Source organism: Euprymna scolopes, chromosome 5 (assembly GCF_053919585.1).
Source record: "Euprymna scolopes isolate OS-2025 chromosome 5, ASM5391958v1, whole genome shotgun sequence".
NCBI classification, from domain to species: Eukaryota; Metazoa; Mollusca; class Cephalopoda; order Sepiida; family Sepiolidae; genus Euprymna; species Euprymna scolopes.
The window spans coordinates 17,053,821-17,079,649 of NC_136486.1; the positions used below are offsets into that span (position 1 = coordinate 17,053,821).

Here is a 25,829-nt window from a genome sequence, read left to right on the forward strand (position 1 = left end):
AAACCCTGTCGAGACGTCTTTCAGCCAAATCTTTTCAAGATTAACGTTACCAACGAACGAGAAAACATCGTCTCGATAGAGTTTTTTCTGCCCCACCCCTCATTTATCCGTTTTATCTAATTTATGCTTAGAAGAAATATATTTTAGAAGTGCATTTTGGTTTTCTTTTTTAAAGTTTCTTCTTAATGGTTTATGTTTAAACTATAAAAAAAAAACCTAAACCCTCAGTAATTAATTATGGCACTACGTTCGGTATTTCTCAAAAGTGTTATAAAATTATGTACCCATAAAAATCTGTGTGCGTGTGTGCGCATGTGTGTGTGTATAAGTTTTGTTAAAAAGTGCGCTTTTGCGATTATTTTTCACCTTTTGTGCATATCAAGCACATTTTCCAAAGTTCAAGCATTTTATTGATCTTACCAATCATTCTCTAAAGATAACAATTTCAGTACATTATGCAGATCCGTTTCTATCACGGGGAAAAATCAATATCGGTACATCCACATTGAATAATCTCTTTCGCGCACTCGTCAGAAAAAATAATAAGTTTTTAAAGAGAAAAAATTACACAATGCTGTAATATGCAAAAAATCGTGAAAAACAGAAAATTTACGTCAGCTTATATTTTGTGAGTGGCTATCTTGATTTGATAAATCAAGATGATCGCTCACAGAATATAGACTTACCTGGATTACATAAAAAGATTTGGTTCAAAATAAATTCCCGAGTTCGGCTGTCCAACTTTTGTGTTAAATTCCGCTTTTATAAAAAACAAAACTATAGACACATCCAAAATCTCGTAAATTGATATAGTATTTTTACTTTAATAAAGAAAGTCATTTTTAAACAATTTAAATCAAACGATTGGAAATTATAAGCCTTACACGGCAGATTACGCAAGTTTAAACTGTTGTTGACTTGTTTCTCCAATATGGCAACACGAGACAGATCCTTCTCGCTTACGCATGAATTTGATTTTCTTACTTAAAATGCTATGTGATCAATTTACGTGATGTTTTTTAAATATGCTAACATATTTTTTCCTAATCTGTCAATTAATATTTTTCTTCCGTGTAATCTAAATAGTTGCTCGTGTTTGCTTAATAAACCTTCTTTCTTTTCTTTTCAGTTAGCTTGCTCTTCCCAAGCAGATTATTGGTCCGATTGGAGCAATTGGAGTTTGTGTTCACGGACTTGTGGCGGTGGCTCATCATACCGGCTACGCAAATGTATTCCCAGTTTTATATTTCAATATGACTGCCAGGGTGAAGCCATTCAATATGTCACGTGTAATAACGAGGTGTGTATCAGCACGGTTTTTACATCATCTATAGATTAATACGCGTCACGACAACCTTGTCTATGAATATAATAATGTTAGTAGATATTGTGTCTTTTATTTGTCTTCTCCTTTTTGCGGATTTCTTATAAAGCCATAATTGGATACTTCTATATTTATTGGCCCGCGTTTCAATGAATGTTGCCTCGGTATAGTCCCGTAGTTGACGTAAATCGTCGGACTATGACGAACGGTGATCAAATTTTAAGACGCTAAGAAAAAATAAGAGCCTCTATCGTATAAAAATTACAAGAAAGATTTGGTTGTTTTTGGTTTGATTGTTTTTTGTTTTACGGAATATCAACCTTTCTTTCTTTCTTGTTTGTTGGTTATTTAATGCCGGGTTTTGTAATTTGGATTGTTTTGCATGATATAGGTTAGATATTTTGACTTGCTCAGTAAATCAAGTAAACTTTTTGGATCATTAGTTACTGTGGGATTTTTTGTTTCTAGGTTCAGATTGGATTGAATTAAAATCATATCTTTTTTTTATAAGTGTGGTTAAATACAATGACCCCACAACTCAATTTTCACTCTTCAATCCTGCAGTCCAATGCACTTCTGACAGCAATTGCTTCTGCCAAACAAAAAAGACACCCTCTCTCCCAAATACAGGCTTTTTATAGGACAAAACCGTCCAAAGTTATTTTCATACTCTTCCCATGATCTCTAGTCTATAAATAGACGCAGTGGCCATTCTCTTCTTCTTCTTTCACTCTCTGAAGCGGGCGTTGCCAGTGGTAAAAGGTTTGCACGATTTTTTTTTTTTTTTTTTTTTTTTACTATAATAAGTTTACTTTATTTTTCAGAAATGTCAACTTTGTGTAAAGATGAACTTTTTCAAATAGTTCTTTTATATTGTTCACATTGACGGACATGTGTGAGATTGCTACAATTTTAAAGAAAGTGATTTTCCGTAAAGCGTTCTTAACACGCCAAGCATTCTGGAGGGTCTTCTCTTTTTAGCAGAAAGATGTAGGTTATGTGTGTGTGTCCTATGTGATATCGGGACAAAACTACTTTCACTCTCCGTGGTTTTCTGGATTCTGGTAATTATTTTTAGTCGCGTGCAAGCGACTCTATAAGTCACTCCGTCAGTCGCTCGGTCAGTCGGTTGGTCGGTCGGTCCGTAACACATTTGTGCTTGGCCTTTTTGGTTAAGATCAAAGGTCTGTTGTTAATAGATGCTGTTCTTAGCTTTTTAAGCTTTTCTTGGCCTTTTGGCCAAGATCAAAGTTCCGTTAGATACTGCAAGCAAAGACCATATGTGGGAGCAACCCCACATATAAGACCTTGGTCAATATAGGGACAACTCATCATACAAATTGTCACTATCCAGCTCCCTTATTCCCCGGGGAGCTGGTCCCCATTTCCCCTTCACCTCTCACATTAAAAATCGGCCTTGTGCCTAATTTGCTCGGTGGGGGAGCAAATAAATACCCTTTTCAAGATCAAAGTGTAGTATCTGTTCCGGCAGATACTGCAAGCAAATACCATATGTGGACGCATCCCACATGTTGTTCATAGGGATGCGGAGGGCAGGCTGGTCATGGCCGATGTTGCCGTAAAAGATTCTGTGTTTCGGGTGGTCGCGGTTCATGCACCCATCTCTGCTCGTGAGAGAGTCTCATTCTTCGGTCAGCTCAACGCGTTTGTAGATTGTCGGAAGCAGGTAGTGCTAATGGGGTATTGAAACGCCATGTTAGACTCCAAGATAGATAAGGTAGGAGTCGAAGCTAGAGGGTCGGAGAGGTGCGAGTCCAGCCTAGCTGATCTGATGGCTAGATGCAGTCTGGTCGATAGGTTTCGGTTCGAGCATCCGGGGCGGAAGATGTGGACGTGGACCAATAGCGTTCCAGCCTATTCCAACACATATTTGGACAGGATATTAGTTAAGAGAGGCGAAGTAGACTTCCTATCCTGTCCCACGTTCACTTGGCTAGGCTAGAAGTATCATAAAATAGTTATGGCCCGGCTGAAGCTAGGAAATAGGCCTTAGTAAGCGGGTTACTGGAAGTTAAACACCTCCATTCTGGAGATAAAAGACTTCCAAGATCAGTTAAGAGATCTAATTAAAAAGGCACTAGCGGGGGCGGTTACCGGGAGTAAGTGGTAGTTAGGTCTCAAAGTCAAGATCAGAAGCTTCTCCGTCAAGTATGCCCAGCGCCTCACACTAGATAAGGCCAAGACTAAGAAGCAGCTAGAGCAGAAACTAGCCTGGGCTACGGGGGTGGTGATAAGGTTAGTCAGGAACTGGCTAAGCAGGACCTTCTACGCGAGACTAGCGAGCGTTACGAAGGCCAAGTAGTTAAAGCTATGCTTAGAAAGATAAGCAATGAAACAGTCAATTCTGATGCAGACGTGCACCATGAGGTTTCCAGGCGTGGCTCGGCCAAATACATTGCGAAAGTCAGACATCCAGATGGACGCACACTGGAATCGACTCGGGAAATCTCCGAAGGGTTTCGAGAACATTTCGAGGAGCTTTTTAGGCAGCAGCCCGATCTCCTGGTCCTTGAGTTTAGCGACTATTTGGCTGACTCTCCCCGCCTTGAGGCGGCTAGAGCGGCTAGTTGCGAGGGCCGGGTGACGGAGCAGGAGATCTTTACTACGCTGAAGCAGGTCAGCTGTGACAGATCGCCGGGACTCGATGGTCTACCATACGAACTGTATTTGAGGCTGTCGCCCATGTTTCTGCCTCTTCTGACGGATGTGTTCAACCATTGGTTCGCTCAGGGATCCATCCCAGGGCAAGTCACCAAGAGATGGATCACATTGCTGAAGAAAGGTGACAGTGACGGGCATGGAGGGGAAGATATAGAAGACTACAGGCCCATAACTCTGCTTAACATAGAGTTGAAGATTTTGGTCAAGATCCTGTCGAATCTGCTGCAGGTTGTTATCGGTGAGTTGGTTGAACCGGAACAGAACTATGCTGTGAAGGGAGATCGGTTCAGAATAACTCGCATTAATCTGCACGATCCTAGAGGGGAGAATAGATGACGACACGGAAGCCGCGCTGATGAATTTAGATCAGTCCAAAGCGTTCGATAGGGTCGACCATCGTTTCCTGGCATCTGTCTTAGAGGCCGCCGGTTTTAAACCGGACTTTTCCAAGTGGATCTCCGTTATGTATCAACAGCCCATGGGTGTCGTGCAAGCAACGGAAAGTGCTTGAACCCCTTTGTTATCTCTTGGTCGGTTCGTTAGGGTTGTCCGCTGTCGCCCCTGCTTTATGTCCTGGTCTTGGAGCCTCTGCTCCACAAGCTGAGACGTGGGGAGGCAAATTCGGCCCTGCGCGGAATGGTTCTGCCTGACGGCTCAGCTGCCAAGGTATCCGTGTCGAGCTTCAGAAACATTGAGATCGTGTCGGAGGCACTCCCACAGTACGAAAGAATCACGGGGGCCAAGATAAACCGCAGTAAGTCGGTTTCACTGCGGTTGGGCGCCTGGAGTGGCAACGCAAACCTCCCGGCGCCCTTCAGCTGGACGGATGGCCCAGTTCGGATCCCTGGAGTGTGGTTTGGACCGGGTCTCCAGCTTGATAAGAATTGGTCGGAGGTACGGTCAAAGGTGGAAGCTGCAGTCAACTAGTGGCTTCCTAGGATACTTTCCTTAAAGGGTAGAGCCGAGGCGTGCGCCACATACATCTTCCCTTTCATCCTTAACCGACTGGGCGTACTTCCCCTGCCTGCACAACACCTAAAAGCTCTTGTCGAACTCTTGTCCTCGCTCTTTTTGGACAGAGGAAGACACTGGGTGAGCGGACAGGTCTGAATAATTCGGAGTTCTCTCTGACCTGACGATTAGCCCGAAATGCACTCCCACTTAACAACATACAATGCACTTCTGGTGTTTTGGAGTCGCCTGATTGTCGCCGTTGTGGAACAATAGCCGTAGAGACGACTGATCACGCTTTCTTCGATTGCCACGAACTCCGCCGGTACTGGTCATATGTCAGCGAGGTGATGGCTCGCATCGATCCCGAGCATCCTTGCCCGATTACCATATCCAATGTCGTTGACAACGTGAGGCCGCCGTGAGACAGGGAAAGACAAATGGTCTACATTACGATCCTGGCCGTGGCGAGAATGGTAATTTGGACGTCGCGTCTGCAAGATGGCCGGAGGGGTGTTGTCTTTTTCTAATCAGGATCTGATCGCTTTCTTTAAACACCAAATACGGGTGAAGATCAGATGTGATAGAAAAAGGCTACATCGCGCGGCATTTGACATAAGATGGATACATGTAGCAAGTCTGTGTGTACGAAAAGTAGCCAAATTTGAATACGTGTTCTCTGCCTCGGTGTGGAACGCGCAGTTCCGTCAAGTGTAATTTTATTCTTAGCCTCTTAGCTAGCTGAGTGAGTGCTCCACCGCCCTCCTCCCGAGTATCACCACTTTACAACCAGTCAGTCTCAAAGCTATTCAAGCCATTCTCCAGATCATTTAAATTGTTTTTGAAAGATTCCAGTTATTTTTTAAGCATTCAAGTCATTTTTAAGGTCATTCAATTCATCCTAAAGTTAATTAAAGTCAATCTAAGTCATTTACTTTTTATTTATTTAAGTCATTTTAGCCCATTTTTCGGTCATTTTAGTTTATCTTTAAGAATTTCATGTCAATCCTACATTAACACATTCATTCATTACACGAGAGCACGCGACTAATGGCTATCGGACTTGTTTTAGTAGGGGTTTGGGTTTGAAGAGTTGTAATTTTGACAGTTGTTCCGTTGTTCTTGCCATTTCATCATAACAAAATTATCAATTAAATTTTTTGTAAGCAAATGTTTGAACATCGTATATATATATATATATATATATATATATATATATATATATATAAAATACCATTTCCATAGATTTGCTGACAATATATATATGTATGTATATATATATACATATATATATATATATAATATTATTTCCGAAGATTTGCTTACGATATATATATATATTGTAAGTTTATATATATATATATATATATATATATATATATATATATTATAAGCAGATCTTTGGAAATAGTATTATATATATATATATATATATATATATATATATATATATATATATATATATATATATATATATATATATATATATATATACAATATATATATTGTCAGCAAATCTTTGGAAATGGTATTATATATATATGAATCCAAAGTTCTCCAACAAATGCATTTATCTTTTTTACCCACTCGACGCATATAGCTCCGACACACCCGCTTAGCAACAAAATCTCACCCCTTCACTGTTTAGGTCCTTAAATGCCAGAAAGCGTTCTATTTTAATAGTTTTTTTTTCCTTCGAACAGCTAGACATTTGTATTCCATTCCTGCTAAACACTTTTCTGTCTGTATTGACATGCAGAAGTTTAAATGTAACGTAAACCAACATCTTGTTTTATTTTTCCTAAAAATGGTCTAAAATACTAGCCCAGTAGTCCACGTGGTGATATGCTTTGTTAGGGGTGGACGTGAGTAAAAATAAATATATGTACAGCCCCCCGCAAAAGTTTACATTTGAAACTGTCAGGTTTTGTATTTCTAGCTTCCAAATGGTAATAAAACTTTTTATAAACAGAAATTTATTGAGACTAAGCTAGGAACAGTGGGAAAAAAATTTAGCACAACGCGAAAAGAAAACTCAATAATTAGCAACGCAAAAGTTTCCAACACATTTACAAAATAATATCTAGTATTTTGTAGCATAACCATTATTGTTGATTACAGCATGCAGACGTTTAGAGTAATCTCCTACGAACTTCTTACATGCGTCTGGAGTTATTTTATTCCATTCTTCCACACAAATTCTCTCCAATTCTCGCAGATTTGAAGGTTCTTTTCTATGGACCCGTAATTTCAATTCTCCCCATAAATTCTCTATGGGGTTGAGATTGGGAGATTGACTAGGTCAGTTTCAAACGTTCACTTTATTTGAATTAAACCAAGTTTGTGTGAGTTTTGCAGTGTGTTTTGGATCGTTATCATGTTGAAAGATCCAGTCTGATTTCAATTTGAGCAACTTCACACTTTCTTTAAGATTTTCTCCAAGATACTCCTACAAAGTGCTCCATTCATTTTTCCTTTTATTATTTCCATTTTCCTACATCTCCTGCATTAAAAGAACCCCAGACCATAATAGATCCTCCTCCAAATTTTACTGTTGGAATGGCGTTTTTTAACTGGTATTCAGTACCTTTTTTCTCCAAACTTTCGGTGTTTTTGGAGTGCCAAATAAGTCAATTTTGGTCTCATCTGACCAAAGCACGTTATGCCAAAACTCTAGAAGATTGCTTGCATACTCATTTGCAAAATCAAGCCTAGCATGAACATGCTTGGACTTTAGAAGGGGGGTTGTTCTTTCTGATCTAGAGAAGATATCTTTAAGGTGAAGGGTTCTACTGATTGTGTCCTTGCTAATTATAATTTCACTATTTTCTAAGCTAGATATACATACAAAAACTGACTGTTTCAAATGTGTATTATAAACGTTTGCAGGGCACTATATATATATATATATATATATATATATATATATATATATATATATATATATATATATATACAGTGATGATCATATTTATTGGCACGGTAAAATAAAAGTTAAATTTTGTCTAATAAATTCTAAAAAAGGGATTAAATTAAAGAAAATAACAAAGTATATTATGTATTTTTAACTGGCCTTTCCGATGCAGCAATCGGATTTTAGAAAAAATAAATAACAAAGGAACAACAAACATAATTGCAAAAAACCCTTGTTCAAAATTATTGGCACGGCTTTGTTTTTCTTTTAGTATCAGTATAATATCAATCAATTTCCGGTTTACGTGATTTCTGAACTTTTTTATAGCCATATTATACTTGTTTAACGCTAATTTAGTGAATTATTTTTTTCAGATAATTTTTAGATAGCGATTTATTTAAACTATTATAAGTGACTAAATTATAATTTTCAATCGCCATGGTTAAAACTAAGGAACACAGCGAAGACGTCAGGAAGCTTGTTGTAGCATGCCATACCAATGGGGAGGGCTATGATAAGATTTCAAAGAAGCTAAACCTTCCCAAATCCACTGTTAGAGCCATAATAAACAAGTTCAAATCGCAAGGCCACGTTATGAGTTTAGAGGGTAGAGGGAGAAAAAGGATTCTTTCCCCAAGAGATGAACGGAAAATTGTTCGACAAGTAATACAAAACCCAAGGATCTCTGTTGGGGAGATTGTTGATGAACAGAGCACCTCTGGAGTGAATGTATCTCGGCATACAGTTGGTAGAGTTTTGAAGAGAGCTGGTTTAAAAGCATGTCGTCCGAGAAAGACACCCTTATTGAAGCCTATGCACCTGAAAGCAAGGCTAGCCTTTGCAAAACGTCATATTGATAAAGATGTTGCATTCTGGAAACGTGTTCTATGGACTGACGAAACGAAAATAGAGTTATTTGGCCATAATAAAGTGTCTTATATTTACAGAAAATCTGGCGAAGCTTTCCTGCCTAAGAACACCATACCCACAGTGAAGCACGGTGGAGGCAGTTTGATGTTTTGGGGATCCTTTGCTGCCTCTGGACCAGGGCGACTTGTTAAGGTCACAGGTAGCATAAAAAAGGAATATTATGTTAAAATATTGGATGAAAACCTGAAAGACTCTGCTAAAGAGCTCTCACTTGGTCGTCGTTGGTGGTTCATGCAAGATAATGACCCAAAGCATTCGGCTAAACTGACTAAGAAATGGCTTGAGGACAATCATATTAATGTTTTGGAGTGGCCATCACAAAGCCCAGATCTTAATCCAATTGAAAATTTATGGAGAACATTAAAATTGAGGGTAATGCAAAAGAAGCCTAAGAATCTTATTCAATTGGAGGATTATTGTCAGGAAGAGTGGGCTAAAATTACTACTGAAGAGTGCAACAACTTGGTTGTAAACTATGAAAAGCGACTGGGGAAGGTAATCAAGGCCAAAGGCTATACAATTGATTATTAAATAAATCGTGCCAATAATTTTGAACAAGGGTTTTTTGCAATTATGTTTGTTGTTCCTTTGTTATTTATTTTTTCTAAAATCCGATTGCTGCATCGGAAAGGCCAGTTAAAAATACATAATATACTTTGTTATTTTCTTTAATTTAATCCCTTTTTTAGAATTTATTAGACAAAATTTAACTTTTATTTTACCGTGCCAATAAATATGATCATCACTGTATATTTATACTCCTATATTTTTTTGTTTCTGTTGATATTCATATTAAAAACCATTTTTCATATTTATTTAAAAAGAAAATACAACTTTCTTATATATGTGTCGTGAAATTGCATTCCTCTGCAAAAGATTTAGTTACTTTGCATATTCTTTTAAACATTTATTTTAATTAATTCCCTATTAGTTTTTCTTTCATTTCTACGGGATGTTACCTATTACGTGTGATTATATTTATGCAGATATTCTACATGATTTATACTTGCGTAATATTTGTGTAATAGGATTACAGTAAACACAAACCTCTTTCTATATATATTTATGCATGCAAATATATATTTGTTTAAAAAAATTTTGCCTACCAATCTCCTCTGTCAGTATTTGGTCTAGAGATATGAAACTTAATATATAGAGAGTATTCGAACGCACGCGAAACTTTATGTTTGGCTTTTTAGCCAGAGAAAATCGGTTCAAAATTGTCAAAATTTAGAAAATGAAATTTGCCAGGTAAAGATCGAACGACGGCATTACGAATATGCATGCGTAACGTAATAGCTATTGGTTAATGTTTTAATTTTTAACCTTGCAGCAAACAAATCTTCATAGCTCAGGCATTAACGTTAAAATAAAATAAAAAAAGTAAATCGTAAGGTAAACGTTTTGGTTTCGATTCTCAGTGGCGGCGCACGAGTCGTTTGTTTTTTTACTTTTTAAATCATTACTGTATATTGGGTCGAATATAATATAATATAATAATAGATACGAAATCTGCATTAATCAAAATATCATATTTAAGCGCATTTTACGACCGGGCAATGCTGGGCGACCTGCGAGTATATATATATATATATATATATATATATATATATATATATATATATATATATATATAGTTAACATACCAAACCAAAGCCAAAGATACATTTACATCACAGCCATGTTATTTTATTAGTAATACAAACCATCCTAGACGTGTTTTGCCACTTAAAAACTGATGCTCGATTCATGCAAGATGGTCCAAAACATTCTGAAGCATTCCATACGTTTCTGTGGTATTTATCAAAGTTTAAAACAGACCTTTATTGCATATAGTTTTTCTAAAGTGTACTCATGTACACATTACATTTTTGAAATTCACCAGCTGTCACGATCAGGCTTAAGTATGGTGTATTCCAATTCCTGCTGTAACAGTTTATTTGAACCTTAAATCATAAAAATTAGTAACTCATCTCATGAGACGTATAGCAATAACATATTGCATTTTCAAGAGTCTACGCCAGTTTTAAATGCCAGTACAAAAGAAAGTCTGGAAACTTAGTTAAGAAACCTCGTATATATATATATATATATATATATATATATATATATATATATATATATATATATATAGTCTTGGACTTCCGTTTTGTTGGCTGCCATAGCTCTTGTGGGTTGCGACGTGGTTTCACTGTAGAAATATATATATATATATATATATATATATATATATATATACATATATATATATATATATATATATATATATATATGATGGACTCTCCCGTCGATTTCGATGAATGAGCTTCCGCCACAACAGCTAAGTGGTGCTCGGAAATCCACAAAGATAATTTGTTTATAGTTGTGAAGGCTTTGTGTAGAACTAACCACACTTTGTGGTATTATTGCAAACCTTTGTTGGTACAGATGACTGCTAAAGGATACAGTAGACCGCAGGTTTTTACATCAGAGTTTCCTTCTCCTAAATGCTTGTCTTAAGGAAGATTTGGGGTGCATCTCTCCCAATGATTGTGCCTCCAGATACCAACATGGAAATTTCTAAGTCTGGTCGCGGTACATACAGGTTTTGCTTAAGCTTAGGGAATTACTAAAATCGTAGGAAGCATGGTCTAGATTATAGGGAGGGTGAGGAACTGCTACTGGCCAGGCTCAAAGTTGCTTAACTTCGGTGATCTGGCCAAAACCGATGTGTTAACGTGATTTTGTCGTATATATATATATATATATATATATATATATATATATATATATATATATTGTATCACAAAAGTGAGTACACCCTTACATTTCTTCAAATTATATCTTTAATTATATCTCTTCATAAGACAACGCTGAAAAATTAGTTTTTGACAATTAAAAGTAGTTTGTCTGCAGCATATATAACAGTTAATTTATCTTACTCTAAAAAATAACTCAAAATATAGCCATTGAAAGCTAAATCCCTGGCAACAAAAGTAAGAATACGAAAAGTTGTCTATATTAACATGCATGTCAACTCTCAATATTTTTTGTCGTCGCCATCATTATCGAAAACTGCCTTTACTCTCCTGGGCATGGAGTTTACAAGAGCATTACATATAGCCACTGGAATGCTCTCCCATTCTTCAATTACGACGTTGCGGAGCTGCACGAGGATGCCCCAAATATGTTCTATTGGGTACAAGTCTGGAGACATGTTTGGCCAGTTCATCACATTTACCCTCATCCTCTTCAGTAAGGCTGTGGTTGTCTTGAATGTGTGTTTTGGGTCATTGTCATGCTGGAATACTGCTCTGTGAACCAGTTTCTGGATGGAGGGGATCATGCACTGCAGCAGTATTTGACAGCACATGTTGGAGTTCATGTTTCCCGCAATTAAATGTAACTCTACAATACCTGCAGTACTCATGCAAACCCAGACTATGACATTCCCACCACCATGCTTGACTGTAGGCATGACACACTTATTTTTGTACTCCTCAAATTGGTGCGCATGGCTGTCAACCCAGGAGGAAGCCTCTTCTGAAGGCAATACACAAGAAATCCTGCAAACAGTTTGCTGAGAAAACAAAGCCCATAGATTACTGGAACCATATCCTATGGTCTGATGAGACGAAATATAATTTGTTTGGTTCTGATGGCTTTAAGCATGTGTGGCGGTGACCAGGTGAGGAGTACAAAGATAAGTGAGTATATATATATTTATATATATATATATATATATATATATATATATATGTATGTGTGTATGTGTGTGTGTATATATACGCAAGTGTCTGCAATGGGTTTATCCTTCACGTTGTTATCGACTGTCTTTTGTCCGAAATTAACTCTATGTATAGCTTCCCATGTTAATGCTGTATGTTTTATTTAAAAATGAAGCCTATATTTCAAGATTTGATTTGCGTGTTTTTTTTCATGATTTTAGATAAGAGTCTGTCGAGATGCAATGAGATGCTAAGCTATATTAATTTAAAAAAACCTGCATACTTACATCAAACATACATTCTAGTTTTTCTGCAATTCAATATTATAAAATGGATAATTATTGTTAGTTTGATTTTATCCGTTTTTGTTTTTCGTTTAACCGTAGATCTACAGTCTTGGTTTAATTTAATGTCAAAACTCAATAAGATGTTGGTTGATGATTTGCCCTCAAACTTTTGCAACGATTTCAATTTATTTTATGTACATTGCTATTACACATGTCGTTTTATAACTTTTTCTTTCAGGATATTAAAGTGTTATCCTTATTTTTCTATGATATTCTAATCCATTTTGATCTGAAAACGACATTCTTTAGACAACAGAAATGGAGTCCTCTTCCATCATGATAAGGCTCCTCCTCACACAGCACTATCGACTTAATATCCAGGAGAATTTCGTTAGGAAATCATGTTCCATCCTGCATATTCTCCTTACTTAACTCCGCCGGATTATCACTCATTTCGAGGGTTACAAAACCATTTATATGGCCTTAAGTTAAGATCACGAGAACAGATTGACTATTAGTTCAATTCATGTTTCACATAAAACCTAAAGAATTTTACTAACAAGAAATTTTTCTTATAAACTCGTAGATAGACGGAATAAAGGTATAAATTGAAAAGGGCGTAATTGTTATGATAAAGATTTTCAAAAGCGCAGTTTTTCGTTTTCGATATGAAATTTTGAATTGGCAAAAAACGTTGCAACCACCAAATTTATAAGGTCTCTCGCCGATATCCGGCACTTTTCTGCATTAATATAGCAACTAACACAACGATATTTATTTTGCGTACTTCCTTGACTTATTTGAAATGACATTGAGTCTAACTTTGCGATTTTCGACAGATCTGTGTAGCATACAACTATATAGATCTGTGTAGCATACAACAATATAGATCTCAAATTGGGCTTCTTTATTTTTGGGGAAATTTCATAGGAGAGGTCTTACAGCGATGAATTTGTAATACTCTCTGGTCCTGTTCGGACACAATCAAAGAAAAAACACTCGACGCTGTTCAGAACCGAAGTATTTCTCATCGGTTCTATGTGCTACCGTAACTGGAAAACCTCTTGAAGACACTTGAGATGAAGTTATTTATGATATTAATGGAAGTAGCGCTCTGGATTTCCAAACAGTAAGAGAAGACCAACTTGATATTTAAATTGCAGATCTGGAGTTGGTTGATAGGGGTGACTGTTGACAGCAAGTGGGCAAAGTGTCGTTCAGCTTTTGTGTAAGTGTCGCTTACAGAATATTAGAATGAATTGGAATTTAAAACAAAAAACAAAAAACTAAAGAATAAAGATGTTTAAGCCTTCTCTTCCGAATAGAAGTCAGAATTTTTTTCTAATTATTGCTTAAAAATAATTTGGAACCTTTCCTACAATTCACCTATCTCCCTCGGTATTTCATAATCTTCGTAAGATTTATAAACGTGCAACGTCGTGAATGGTGTTCGGTTCAATGTTTCTGCATGGAAGAATTAAATGACGTAGCTCTGCTTCTGACACACGTCCACGATAGGGATTGCTTTCTTAGAGTCTAATACCGTCAATATCTGCAACAGTCAAAATAAAACTGTCAGGTCATGATTGCACAAGTTTAGCTATCATAACAATGTCATTTGCAATCCCCTTTGATCCATTCAGGCGGAATAAATAAATAGGAAGCATTAATTTTGTAACGTCACTCCCTGAAAAAACTTAGCTTTGGTTACGATTTAATGTTTTACTAATAAACAATTATTTCAAGATATATAATTGTTTAATAATTTAAAGCAAAGCAAAAAGAAGACGCTGCTGTCAGCAAGTAGTTAAAGAACGGAAGCGTGAATGCAGTTGATTTTTATATTCAGTGATTGACGAGATAATTTGATTTGGCGCCATTCAATAAACGGGAATTATAAATAAATTAGCGGACACACCAGATGTTGCTTGCAAATAAATGGGGATTAGTTTTAGTCGCGCAAAAAAATTTAAATCATTAAAAAAAAAATGTAAACGTCAGCATGAATTAATATTTTAAAGTAGCCACAACACGGGTCGGAACATATTGTCACTGACTAGAAGTACTTTCTTTGAAATATTTGCAGAATCCGGTGGTTTACATAAACTGTCGGGATATGCCGAGGAAACATTACGGAAATAGAAATCAGCAAATGTAGAAGTTCCAATTCTCAAGCAATAACGAACGAGCTAAGAGTTTTAGTACGAAATAAATATTATCATTCGATTGCTAGGAAAATATTGCCAAAAAAACGTGCGTTCAGCTCGATTCAATGATCAGGTATGCAAAATTTATTATATAAGCAAAGAATAAGAGGATTAATCGTAATAATAACTGATAATAATTAAAAGAGGAAAAAATTCTCACACATGTAAATTTAAATTTGTGAACAATAAATAGAGGCTTAATCTCCCCCCACCCCCATTTTCGCCCCAAACAAGGCACATTGGTATAGGGGGCTATTATCAGGGACAGAAGATACTAGGCTATTATGTAAGGAGTTGGGCAGCAAGTTGTCAGTTCACGTTACACTTCTACCTTTTTCAACTTCCACAATTTTTTAATCTTTTTTTCAAGTCTTTCTGTTCTTTTTCCTCCACATTCACATCGGCTGGCATTGCTATGTCAATGATTATTGCCTTGTGCTTCTTTTTTCTTACAAGACGAAATCTGGTCTCCTTGCTTCAATCATATTATCACATTAGGTATTAATATCCCACAATGAGTTCACAGTATCACTCTCCACCACTCCTTCTGGAAAAAAAAACTTTAAAAATATAAATAATAAAATTATTATTATTATTACTATTATTATTATTATTATTATTATTATTATTATTATTATTATTATTATTGTTATTGTTATTATTATTATCATTTATTTATTTTGTGGTTGTTGTTATTATTTTTATTTTTATTACTATTATTATTATTTTTTTGTTGTTGTTGTTATTATTTTTATTATTATTATTATTATTATTATTATTATTATTTGTTGTTGTTATTATTTTTATTATTATTATTTTTGCTGTTGTTGCTATTATTATTTTTATTATTTTTGTTGTTGTTGTTGTTATTATTTTTATTATTATTATTATTATTTTTGTTGTTGTTGTTATTATTATTATTATTATTATTTGTTGTTGTTATTATTATTTTTATTATTAATATTATTGTCGTTATTGTTGCTGTTGTTGTTATTATTATTATTATTATTATTATTATTATTATTATTATTATTATTATTATCTATATATTAATACGATAGCGTGTGTGTTATTTTGTGTGCCACACTTTGATCTTATTTCTTCCGAGTTACTGTCGTTTAATTATTAACCTCCCATTTCTTTTAATGATTATTTTTTCAAGGATTCTTCATAAGTTTAGGTTTCGGTTTCGATTATAGCTAATGGTACTTAAATCATTTTCCCCCATTTTCAGCCCAAACAAGGCAAAGTGCCACTTTGATGTAGGGACTACTACTAGGGACATAAGTTGCAGGTATACTATGTAGGGAGTTGAGCAGCAAGATGTCTGTTGACATTACACTCGAACTTCTACATGTCAGTACAGTTGGGAAAGCAGGAGACAGAAGAGAGTTCCAAAGTCTAGCAGTTCTGGGGAAGAAACTATTGTAGATGAATGCTTTCTTACACATAGGGATCTCTACTTTATAGGGGTGGGACTTTGCTGCGTATTATTATTATTATTATTATTATTATTATTAAAACAGAACAAAGAAAGAGAGATAGTTTTGTCTACTTTTTCTTATCGATTAGCTTTGTTCTCTTTTTATTAATGGAGATTGAGAGAGAGATAAAGAGAGAGAGAGACGGGGTTTTATCATTTTCATGTCGATTAAATTCGTTTTAATTACTATATGTAATAAATAATAATTAAGTTGCGTATGAATAGCAAACTAGCACAGAAATAAATCTTACCATCAAATTTCTGGTAAAATATTACACAAATTGTTGTGTCGTAAAGTAAGCTGTATATCTTTTTGGGGCTCACGGGGACCGTGAGTTAGGATTTTCTGGTCTGTATGAAGTCCTCCGTGTTAGTCAAAACAATTAGTGGACCAGCAAGATTGGAGATTTTAACCCCGGGACACCGATAGCAGCAAGGTCCAACGGTTGCATGGGAAGCCTAAGTAGATTTGGCCAAAAATATACAGCAGAACGGCGCAGAAGCAGTTTTCATTTTCACTAGAATATATTTGCAGTTCTCGCCTGAAACGTTGCATTATAACTGTTAGTTGGGTGATGATTATTTACCACTGATACCAAACTTGTCTTCTATAGGCAGTTCTATCAGGAACCAGAGTTACAGACGGGCTAGCTTTGATACAACCCCATTATTATGCATGGAGTATTGTGCCACGTCTGAGCTGCTGTATCTACTCTCACTCTTAGACAAATGTCAGAAAAAAGTCTCACATCTAATAGGTCACGCATTATGTGTCAAGCTCTAACCTCTGCCCCATCGCCGCAATGTTTTGCAAGTATTTTAATTGAATGTGCTTTTATGAACTCATAGCACATGTGCCCCATTGACATACATACTCCCGGCTAATTTGACAAAAGAGCAAAATCCCACCCCTTTACTGTTGAGGTCCCTACATGCCAGAAAGCCTTCTACTCTAATAGTTTCCTCCCTCGGGCTGCAAACTTCCAGCTTCCTTGACTGTATCAATCTGTAGAGGTTTACATGTAATGTTAACAGACAATTCGCTGCTCAACTCCCCACAATACGTATTAGATACGATTCCATATAGGAAGCCTTTACGCTCCAAGAGGCAATATGCTTTTTTAGAGTGAAAAAGAGTAAAATAAAATTGTCTGGGGGTGGATTTTTGGTTAATCTTAGTATTGGGCTTTAGATTTAATTGCATCCTCCTACACTGAAATAAACACAGGTACCACACAACTATAGCGTGCTTTTTTATTATTATTTATAGAACTAAAGATACAAACTGTTATATAAAATTACACTTTTGCTTCGTTTCAGGACTGTCCGAATCCACAGGACAATTTCCGGGCGCAGCAATGCTCAGCCTATGACGACAACATGTACTTTGGACAATACTTTACTTGGATCCCTTACCGAAACCCGTCCGACCCCTGCTCTCTTTACTGTTTGGCCGTGGAAGGAAATATTGTTAAAAGCCTCGCTCCCAAAGTTCTTGATGGAACCAGATGCGATGGTCAAAGCCTGGACATTTGTATCAACGGTCAATGCTGGGTAAGTTGCATTATATTTTATCTCTATGGAACAATACGAAAGTTCTATCGGTTTTTTCGGAGGTCACTGTCTTCATATTGAATGAACCTATACGTTTTTAACCCTAAAAATTATATATATATAACTATATATAAAAGTGGAATTATGTGTGTATTTGCGTGTGTATGTTTCCCTACCCAACTACTCTGTCAATTTTCAATCTACAGACTCAAGATTTGACATAAGGGATATTCAGATTTGGTAAAATATTTTTAATCATATTTCGGCCAAAAATTTGGTTGTAAAAGGGATCAAAGTTCAACGATTTGACTTTTGAATATTCTATCAAACCCCTCCGCAAATTTTGAGTCAAAACACTTGAAATTTTAGATGTAGAATACTTGAACATGGATAAAAAATGTTAATTCAGTTTAAGCCCAAAATGTTAAGTGGTCAAAATTGGGGCCCATGTTAAAAAAAATGAAAACTCTAGGGTCTCTACGAAATTACTAAGTCATTTTGTGGTCTAAACATTTGAAACTTAACATAAAGTATATTCAGAAACATGGCAAGTTTTTAATCAGTTTTGAGCCAAAAATTTAGCTGCCAATGGGTCAAAGATTTTACCTTTGCGGTTTCTAGCAAACAAGTCAGCCAATTTTGAGTCTAAACATTTGAAATTTTACATAAAGGGTAATCGGATATGCAGAGAGCTTTTTAATCAGTTTGGCTACCAAGTGGTCAAAATTGAAAGAATTTACCTTTGAAGACTCTATCAAACTCCTCTGTCAATTTTGGGTCTAAGCACTTAAAATTTTAGATGTAGGTTACGTGGAGATGAGTCAAACTTTTTAATATATATATATATATATATATATATATATATATATATATATATATATATATATGCACATAACAGTCTGAACAGTACATAGGGCCCGAGCTAAGCCGGGCTGAACTGCTAGTTATATATATATATATATATATATATATATATATATATATATATATATATATATATATATATACATATATGTGGAGGGGTATGCATAAAATATTATATATATTTAAATTTTTATATATATATGTGTGTGTGTGTGTGTGTCTGCGTGTGTGTGTGTGTGTGTGTGTGTGTGTGTGTGTGTGTGTGTGTGTGTGTGTGTGTGTGTGTGTGTGTGTAATCAATTGGACAATATAGTAATCGTTACTTAAGTGGAAAGACTTCTCAAAACATGTTTACGTTAGTCCTGAAGACAACCATATTGTAGTCAGCTGCAAAGCAGGAAAACGGAAGGCAATTCCACAGGCGTGCAGTTCTAAGAAAGAAGCTTTGTTCATGGAATATACGTTTAGGTTTAGCACAGATAAAGAGTGAGGGGATTATTGATAGTGTTTTCAGCTAGACGAGTGTTTCTTGTGAAAGTTTGGCGGAGAAGGACCATAGATTGAAGCTCAGTCGAGCACTTGCCATGAAAATAACGATAACGCAGAGACAAACTCGCAACATCTTTTCTGTGAGATAGAGGTTGCAGGGAAGAGAAAAGGACATCTATGGGGTTACGAAGTCTATTTTGAACTCTATCTAGGCAGGACAAGTCCTTTCTGCCCAGTGGTATAATAATATATTTATGGCAAGTTATCTACATAAAGTCGTTGATGGTTGACTCCCGAAAAATGTGATCAGCCTGAATGAAAGGAAATACGTAACAAAATAAATAGATCAGATAAATTAGTTTATACAGACGTGTTAAAATAAGGGTGTCTTGTTATTTTTTCCACTTAAAGGTGGAGAGCGCCAAAACATTTGTATAATAAAAAGCAGTTAAACTTTTCTCTCGGTTTACCAATGAAAATAATAGCCTGAGAAGGGATAATAATACCAACGAATTCGAGGGATTAGTTCGTGGTAGTGGACGCTACTTAGATATTAAATTAATTGCAAACCATATATGATATATAGATATGTGTGTGTGTGTGTTAGTGTGTGTGTGTTTACATGCAACACAATCAAATAGTCGGGCGCAACATATACGATGCCACGGCCGATATTGTTGACGTTGACGACGAAGCTTGTAATAATTCCACTTCCCCAACTGATCCACTTAGTATCCTTCTCATTATTCACTCGTCTCCTAGAACTAATCTAGGATGGATTTCAAGATTCGAAAGGGTTCACCAATCAAAGTATTTTCGGAAGTTTTTTTCTTCTTGTATTACAAACTATTAAGTCTAATTATTCACGTACAATTACGTTTATAAACAATATATAACATATATACATAATACGAGGGGGTTCCAAAAATATGTTTTTTATTCAATCTTCACCCCAAACAAGGCAAGTGCCACTTTGAAGTAGGAGACTACTATCGGGAACAATTTGCGGGAGCATTAAGTAGGAATATGAGTAGAAAGATGTTTGTTCACATTACACTTGAACTTCTGCATATCAGTAGAGTTGGGAAAGCAGTATCCCAGTGCTGGGGAAGAAACTATTGGAGTAAAAGGCTTTCTTACACCTGGGGATCTATATTGTAAAAGGGTGGGACTTAGCTACTTGTCGGGTCCGTCGGGAGTATTCACGTCGAGGGGGTACAAGTGCTTGCAATTCGTCAGAGCACCCACCATTAAAGTATTTGTAGAAGAGGCAGAGAGATACAACATTTCGTCGATGAAACAGAGGCTGAAGCTTAGATGATAGTTCAGGGCCTATCAGGTTGGCGACTCTCTTTTGAACCCTGTCCAGGAGTGAGAGATAAGCAGCAGATGCACGAGCCCAAATATCACAGCAATACTCCATACATTGGCGAATGGTGGCCTTATAGAGGTACAGGATACTTTCAGGCGTAAGTAATTTTCTGGCACGGTAGAGAGAGCCCACCTTTTTTGCAGCAGCCTTGGCAATGCTCTCAATGTAAATACTCCAGTTTATGTTCCCTGTAAACGTTAGGCCGAGGAGTTTAAAGGAAGTACTTTCAGGCAGTGTATCCTTAGCCATTGCTATTGGTGGTAGAAAAGGTTTCTTGTAGTTATTGAAGGAAACAAGCTTAGTCTTGGCAGCATTGAATGTGACCATCCATTTTTGTCCCCATTCCACTACAGATTGGAGGTCATCCTCTAGTGATTCTGCAATTTCTTTAGATATCTGTTCATTTGTTTCCCGCTCATGCCTGTTATAGAGAGTGGTGTCATCGGCAAATATACCCATCTCCGAAACACTTTTATCAGAGAGATCATTTATGAATATCAGGAATAATAAAGGTCCAAAGATAGACCCAGGGGTATTCCCGCATTTATATCATATTGTTTAGAAGTACGAACATCGAGGACAACTTGGATTTTGTCTTACTTAAGAAGGATTTAGTTATATTGTGTATAATTCCACTGATACCATATGATCTAAATTTCCTTAGAAGACCATCGTGCCATACCCTGTCAAAAGCCTTAGAGATATCAAGGTCTACCGCTCTATTCCCCCCTGTTTTGTCCAGTGAACGGTATATACGTTCAGAGACTACAGTTGATCGGGCTTGCCTGAATCCATATTGTTTGTCGGTCAGGAGTTTAGCAGCTGTTAGGTGTTGAACTAGGGCTTGATTAACTAAGGACTCAAATATTTTGGCGAAAAGTGGGAAGGGGCTAATGGGGCGATAATTTAATGCGCCAGTTCTTTCACCAGAATTCGTGAAGACTGGTACCACAGAGGCGGTTTTCCAGCAGTCAGGAAAGCAAGATTCGTTAAGGTATTTATTGTAAAGTTTGGAGAGAACTGAAGCAATCTCTGCAGAGCATTGTTTTATTAGCACAGCCTGGATAAGATCTGGTCCACATGTTTTTTGAGGTGTCTAGGTTTTTATGATACTACGCACCTGAGAAGGGGTGATTTTCAAATCGTCTAGTGTGGCGTCTGTCCGCAAAGGAAAATCAGGGAAGGAGTGGTGTGCAGGGTCCAGTGTGGAGTTTGAGGCAAACCGTCTAGAAAGCAGATTTGCCTTGTCGGTTGCCGTGCAAGAAACCTCATGATTGTTTGATAGTGGGTGAATCGTTGACTGCCCATTATTTACTACACTGTTGTAGATTTTCCAAAAATCACGGGTTCCTAATTTCTGTGCTTCAATGTGTTTCCTGGTGGTTTCAGTGTAATCTGTCTTAGCTGTCGCTATTACTCTCTTACAATTATTTCTGGCGTCTATATACTTCTGTCTGTTTGAACTGGACTTATGTCGGTTGAATCTGCGGAACGCATGCTGCCTTTGAGCAATAGCAGCTGCACAAGCAGAGGTAAACCATTGAGGAGAGTGGGTTTTGCTATAGAATTTGCGTGTGGAAACATGTGCTTCAATTGCAGTTTTCAACCATTCAGTAGTCTCATTTGCACACTATTCAGCTGGGAGAGAAAATATATTTTGCCATGGAGCATCTCTGATGAGTTCCCTGATAGCTTCCCCGTCGGTCTTTTTGTAATACCTCGTTGTTTGGAGTAGTGGGTCTTCAGTTTTAGGGCGAGAATTTAGGGTGATTTCTACCATTGTCACAGCGTGATCAGCATTCTCGTGGGCTGTGTTGGGCTGTGGGCATTTGTTGTGTTTTCAGCTAGGCGCGTGTTTCTTGTGGAAGTTTGTCCGAACACTTGCCATGAAAATAACGATAAAGTAAGACAACATCGAAAAATCTCTTCTGTGAGAAAGAGGTTGCAAAAAATAGCAAAATACATCTCTTAGGAGGCTATGAACTCATCAAGGCAGAATAAGTCCTTTCTAGCACTCCAATCTAGATGTGGAAACAATACACTATCCTTGAACGTACCTGGCTCTTATATAGATAGAGAATTGCATCAGAAGTGAGATATCTACTGGATCGATAGAAGGATCCCACCATTTTTCCAGCGGCCTTGGCAAGGGATTTGATGTATATGTTCCGTTTCAGATCAGGAGTAAAGGTAAAGTCCAGAAGCTTGTCAAAACATGAGGCCTCCCAAAGACGAGAGCCATTCATTTCAATTGATGCCAGATCGGGATCAGTGCGTTGATGATGTAAAGATAAAAGCTTAGTTTTATATGCATTAAAAGTAACCAGACACTTCTTTCCCCATTGTACCATGTGCCCAAAATTAGAGGAGAGAGAAACGGAGAGAACTTGGTCGTTTACGGTCTTAGATGTGCTACCATAGATGGTCGTGTCATCAGCATAAATATCCACGAATGACGTAAAGATGTGATTTGGAAGATCATTAATGTAGATCAGGAAGAGAGTTGGGCCCAGGATGGACCCCTGAGGGACTCCAGCATTAATACTGTGAGCTTCTGATTTCTGCCCATCAACTACTACTCTTATTAACCTATCAGAGAGAAATGATTTAATAATTGAGAAGACATTTCCAGCTATACCATAGCTGGAGATCTTGTGAAGTAAACCTTTATGCCATACCCTATCAAACGCCTTTGATATGGCAAGAGCAATTTCCCTAAAATAGTTGCTTCCATCGAGAGATTCGCTAATCCTATGATATAACTGTATTATATATATATATATATATATATATATATATATATATATATATATATATATATATATATATATATATATATATATATCATGTGCTTATTTTAGATAGAAGTACTTTACTGGAATATGCACTGATGAATTCATAACACTTATTCCCCCCTCTCGACTTACATAACCCCAACCCGAAAAGGAGTAAAATACCACACCCTATTACTATTAAGGTCTCCAGGCACTGGAAAGATTTCTATTCTTATAGCTTACTTACTCGAAATGTTAGATGTTGGTTGGTTGCTCTTTTTTTCTTTTTTGTTTTACGGCATATCAACCTTTTTCAGGTTATTTAATGCCGAATCCAGTGATTTTGAAGAAATATTTTTGATAGAGTATATTTGTTTTTGTTTTTTTTTTTAAGTCGGTTTCTATTTAACCCGTAGTTGGGACCCTAACAGGTACTACCAGTCCGAGTCAGAGTGGACCTGGAAGCATTGGCAATTAAAGGGTGGCTCCACACTCCACAAAGCCCACAAGCTGGGGCCTCACCATCGGATATAGTTTAAGGTCATATCCAGGACCGTTAGATATTGGCATTCTCTCCCTGTTGCGTGCTTCTCTGAGTGTACTAACCTGCAAAAGTTTAAATGTGACGTGAACATCTCGCTGATCAACTCCTCACAGTTCCCTGTTAGATACGGCCTAAAATAGTAGCACCCTATGTTCCAAGTGGCAACATGTCTTGTTTGGGATGGAAAAAAGTTTTAAAAAATAGCATTTTCATCGTTAAACGCATAGTTAGAATGGACGTATCTTGTATTATTTGAATGTTTCTTATCTTGGATGTTATTGACACAAAGTTTCAGCCGATATAACCTCCAACCTTCAGATGCGCCTTTTTTTCTTTACTCTTATTCGCCACAATCAAAGACTATATCAACTTGGTTGTGAGAGGTTACCAGATGGGACTATGTTTACAGGGGACTATGTAAGGAGTTGAGCAGCGAGATACTTGTTCACATTACATTTAAACCTGCATTTTAGTACAGTAAGAGAAGCAAAACACATGGATGGAGTCATGGGGAATAAGCTTGTCTAGTAGGCTGTCCTATGGTTAAGGACCTCAACATTGAAGGGGTATGATTTTGCTGTATCGACGAGTTTTATGAGTCTTGTTGAGTCTCGAGAATCGGTAAAAATGCGGAATTGAAGGTTTTTTTATTAAATCCACAGAGTTTTATACTATTTGAGTCCTGACACAACGGATAAAAGTGCTAAGTGTCGATTCTAACTGACAGTTTTCTTAAGGTTAATCATTTAATCCTCAGTACAGACGATACTAAAAATACAGTTTAAATTTACCTAAGATACCAACATGGAAGTAGTAGTTCGAATAATTCAAATAATACAAATTATTAATCCTGATTTTAAAAATTCAGAAACATAATATCAAATTGGACGTATCTATTTTTGGATGCGCCCAACCATCTTAATAACAGGCTCTCCCCGTGGATTAATCTGTATTACTTAACTCTATTTCCGTTGGTCTGTCACGCTTAACCTTTGTGCCTGTTTTAGAAGTACTTTAATGGAATGCCCGCTAATAAACTCATATTTTTGATGTGTCCAAGAGGTTTTGTCCATTTGGTAGGTGTGTATGTATGACACAGTGATACATCACCGGAATTTTTAGGCAGTTTACGTAAAACGCCGAAAGGTGCTGAAAACTTGGAGCCAAATCAAAGTCATTTAAGAAAACGTGCATTTGGTTTTATTGATTTACTAGCATGCCGTCCGGCGTATCCCGATCTTAAAATACGCATGAATATTATATTTTAATCCATACAGAAAAAAGGCGTGTGCATGCGAGTACCATGTTTTTTTTTCTAAACAGTTTACTTCTTGTAAGTAAAAAAACAATATAGTCGAGCTGAGACCGAAACCAAAACCTAAATATTGTGAGTTAAGTTCGATAACCATTAGACCCGCTTGACACGATTTTAAAATGTATTTTCAGACGTACTTATTCTTAATATAATAATCTGTTATGTGAACGATTCATGCATGCGCATTCGTGAAACAGTTGACAAACAAATAGAAATCCGATGGCCCCCAACGTACCAATTTTACAAGTTTGATCTCTTAGAAGACTTCTTTCGGATGAAAACCGATAAATGAATTTTGCACATGTTCGAATACCCTATAGACTAAATTTCAAACCTCTAGATCAAAACTTCATTGATTATATATGCCGAGAAGTGTCCTTACACACACACACACATACATACACACACACACATTCTCGCTTTTATACATAT

The 25,829-nt window shown here is 36.6% G+C and overlaps 1 protein-coding gene across 1 annotated transcript in view; it reads left to right on the forward strand.

Moving 5' to 3' along the window:
- LOC145276711 (ADAMTS-like protein 3) overlaps nt 1-25,829 on the forward strand; it is a 583,334-nt gene that overhangs the window by 176,886 nt on the left and 380,619 nt on the right. The window contains exons 2-3 of the mRNA XM_080127906.1: nt 1,130-1,300; nt 17,806-18,039. Of these exons, the coding sequence (XP_079984032.1) occupies nt 1,130-1,300; nt 17,806-18,039 (405 nt within the window). The remainder of the gene's footprint in view (nt 1-1,129; nt 1,301-17,805; nt 18,040-25,829) is intronic.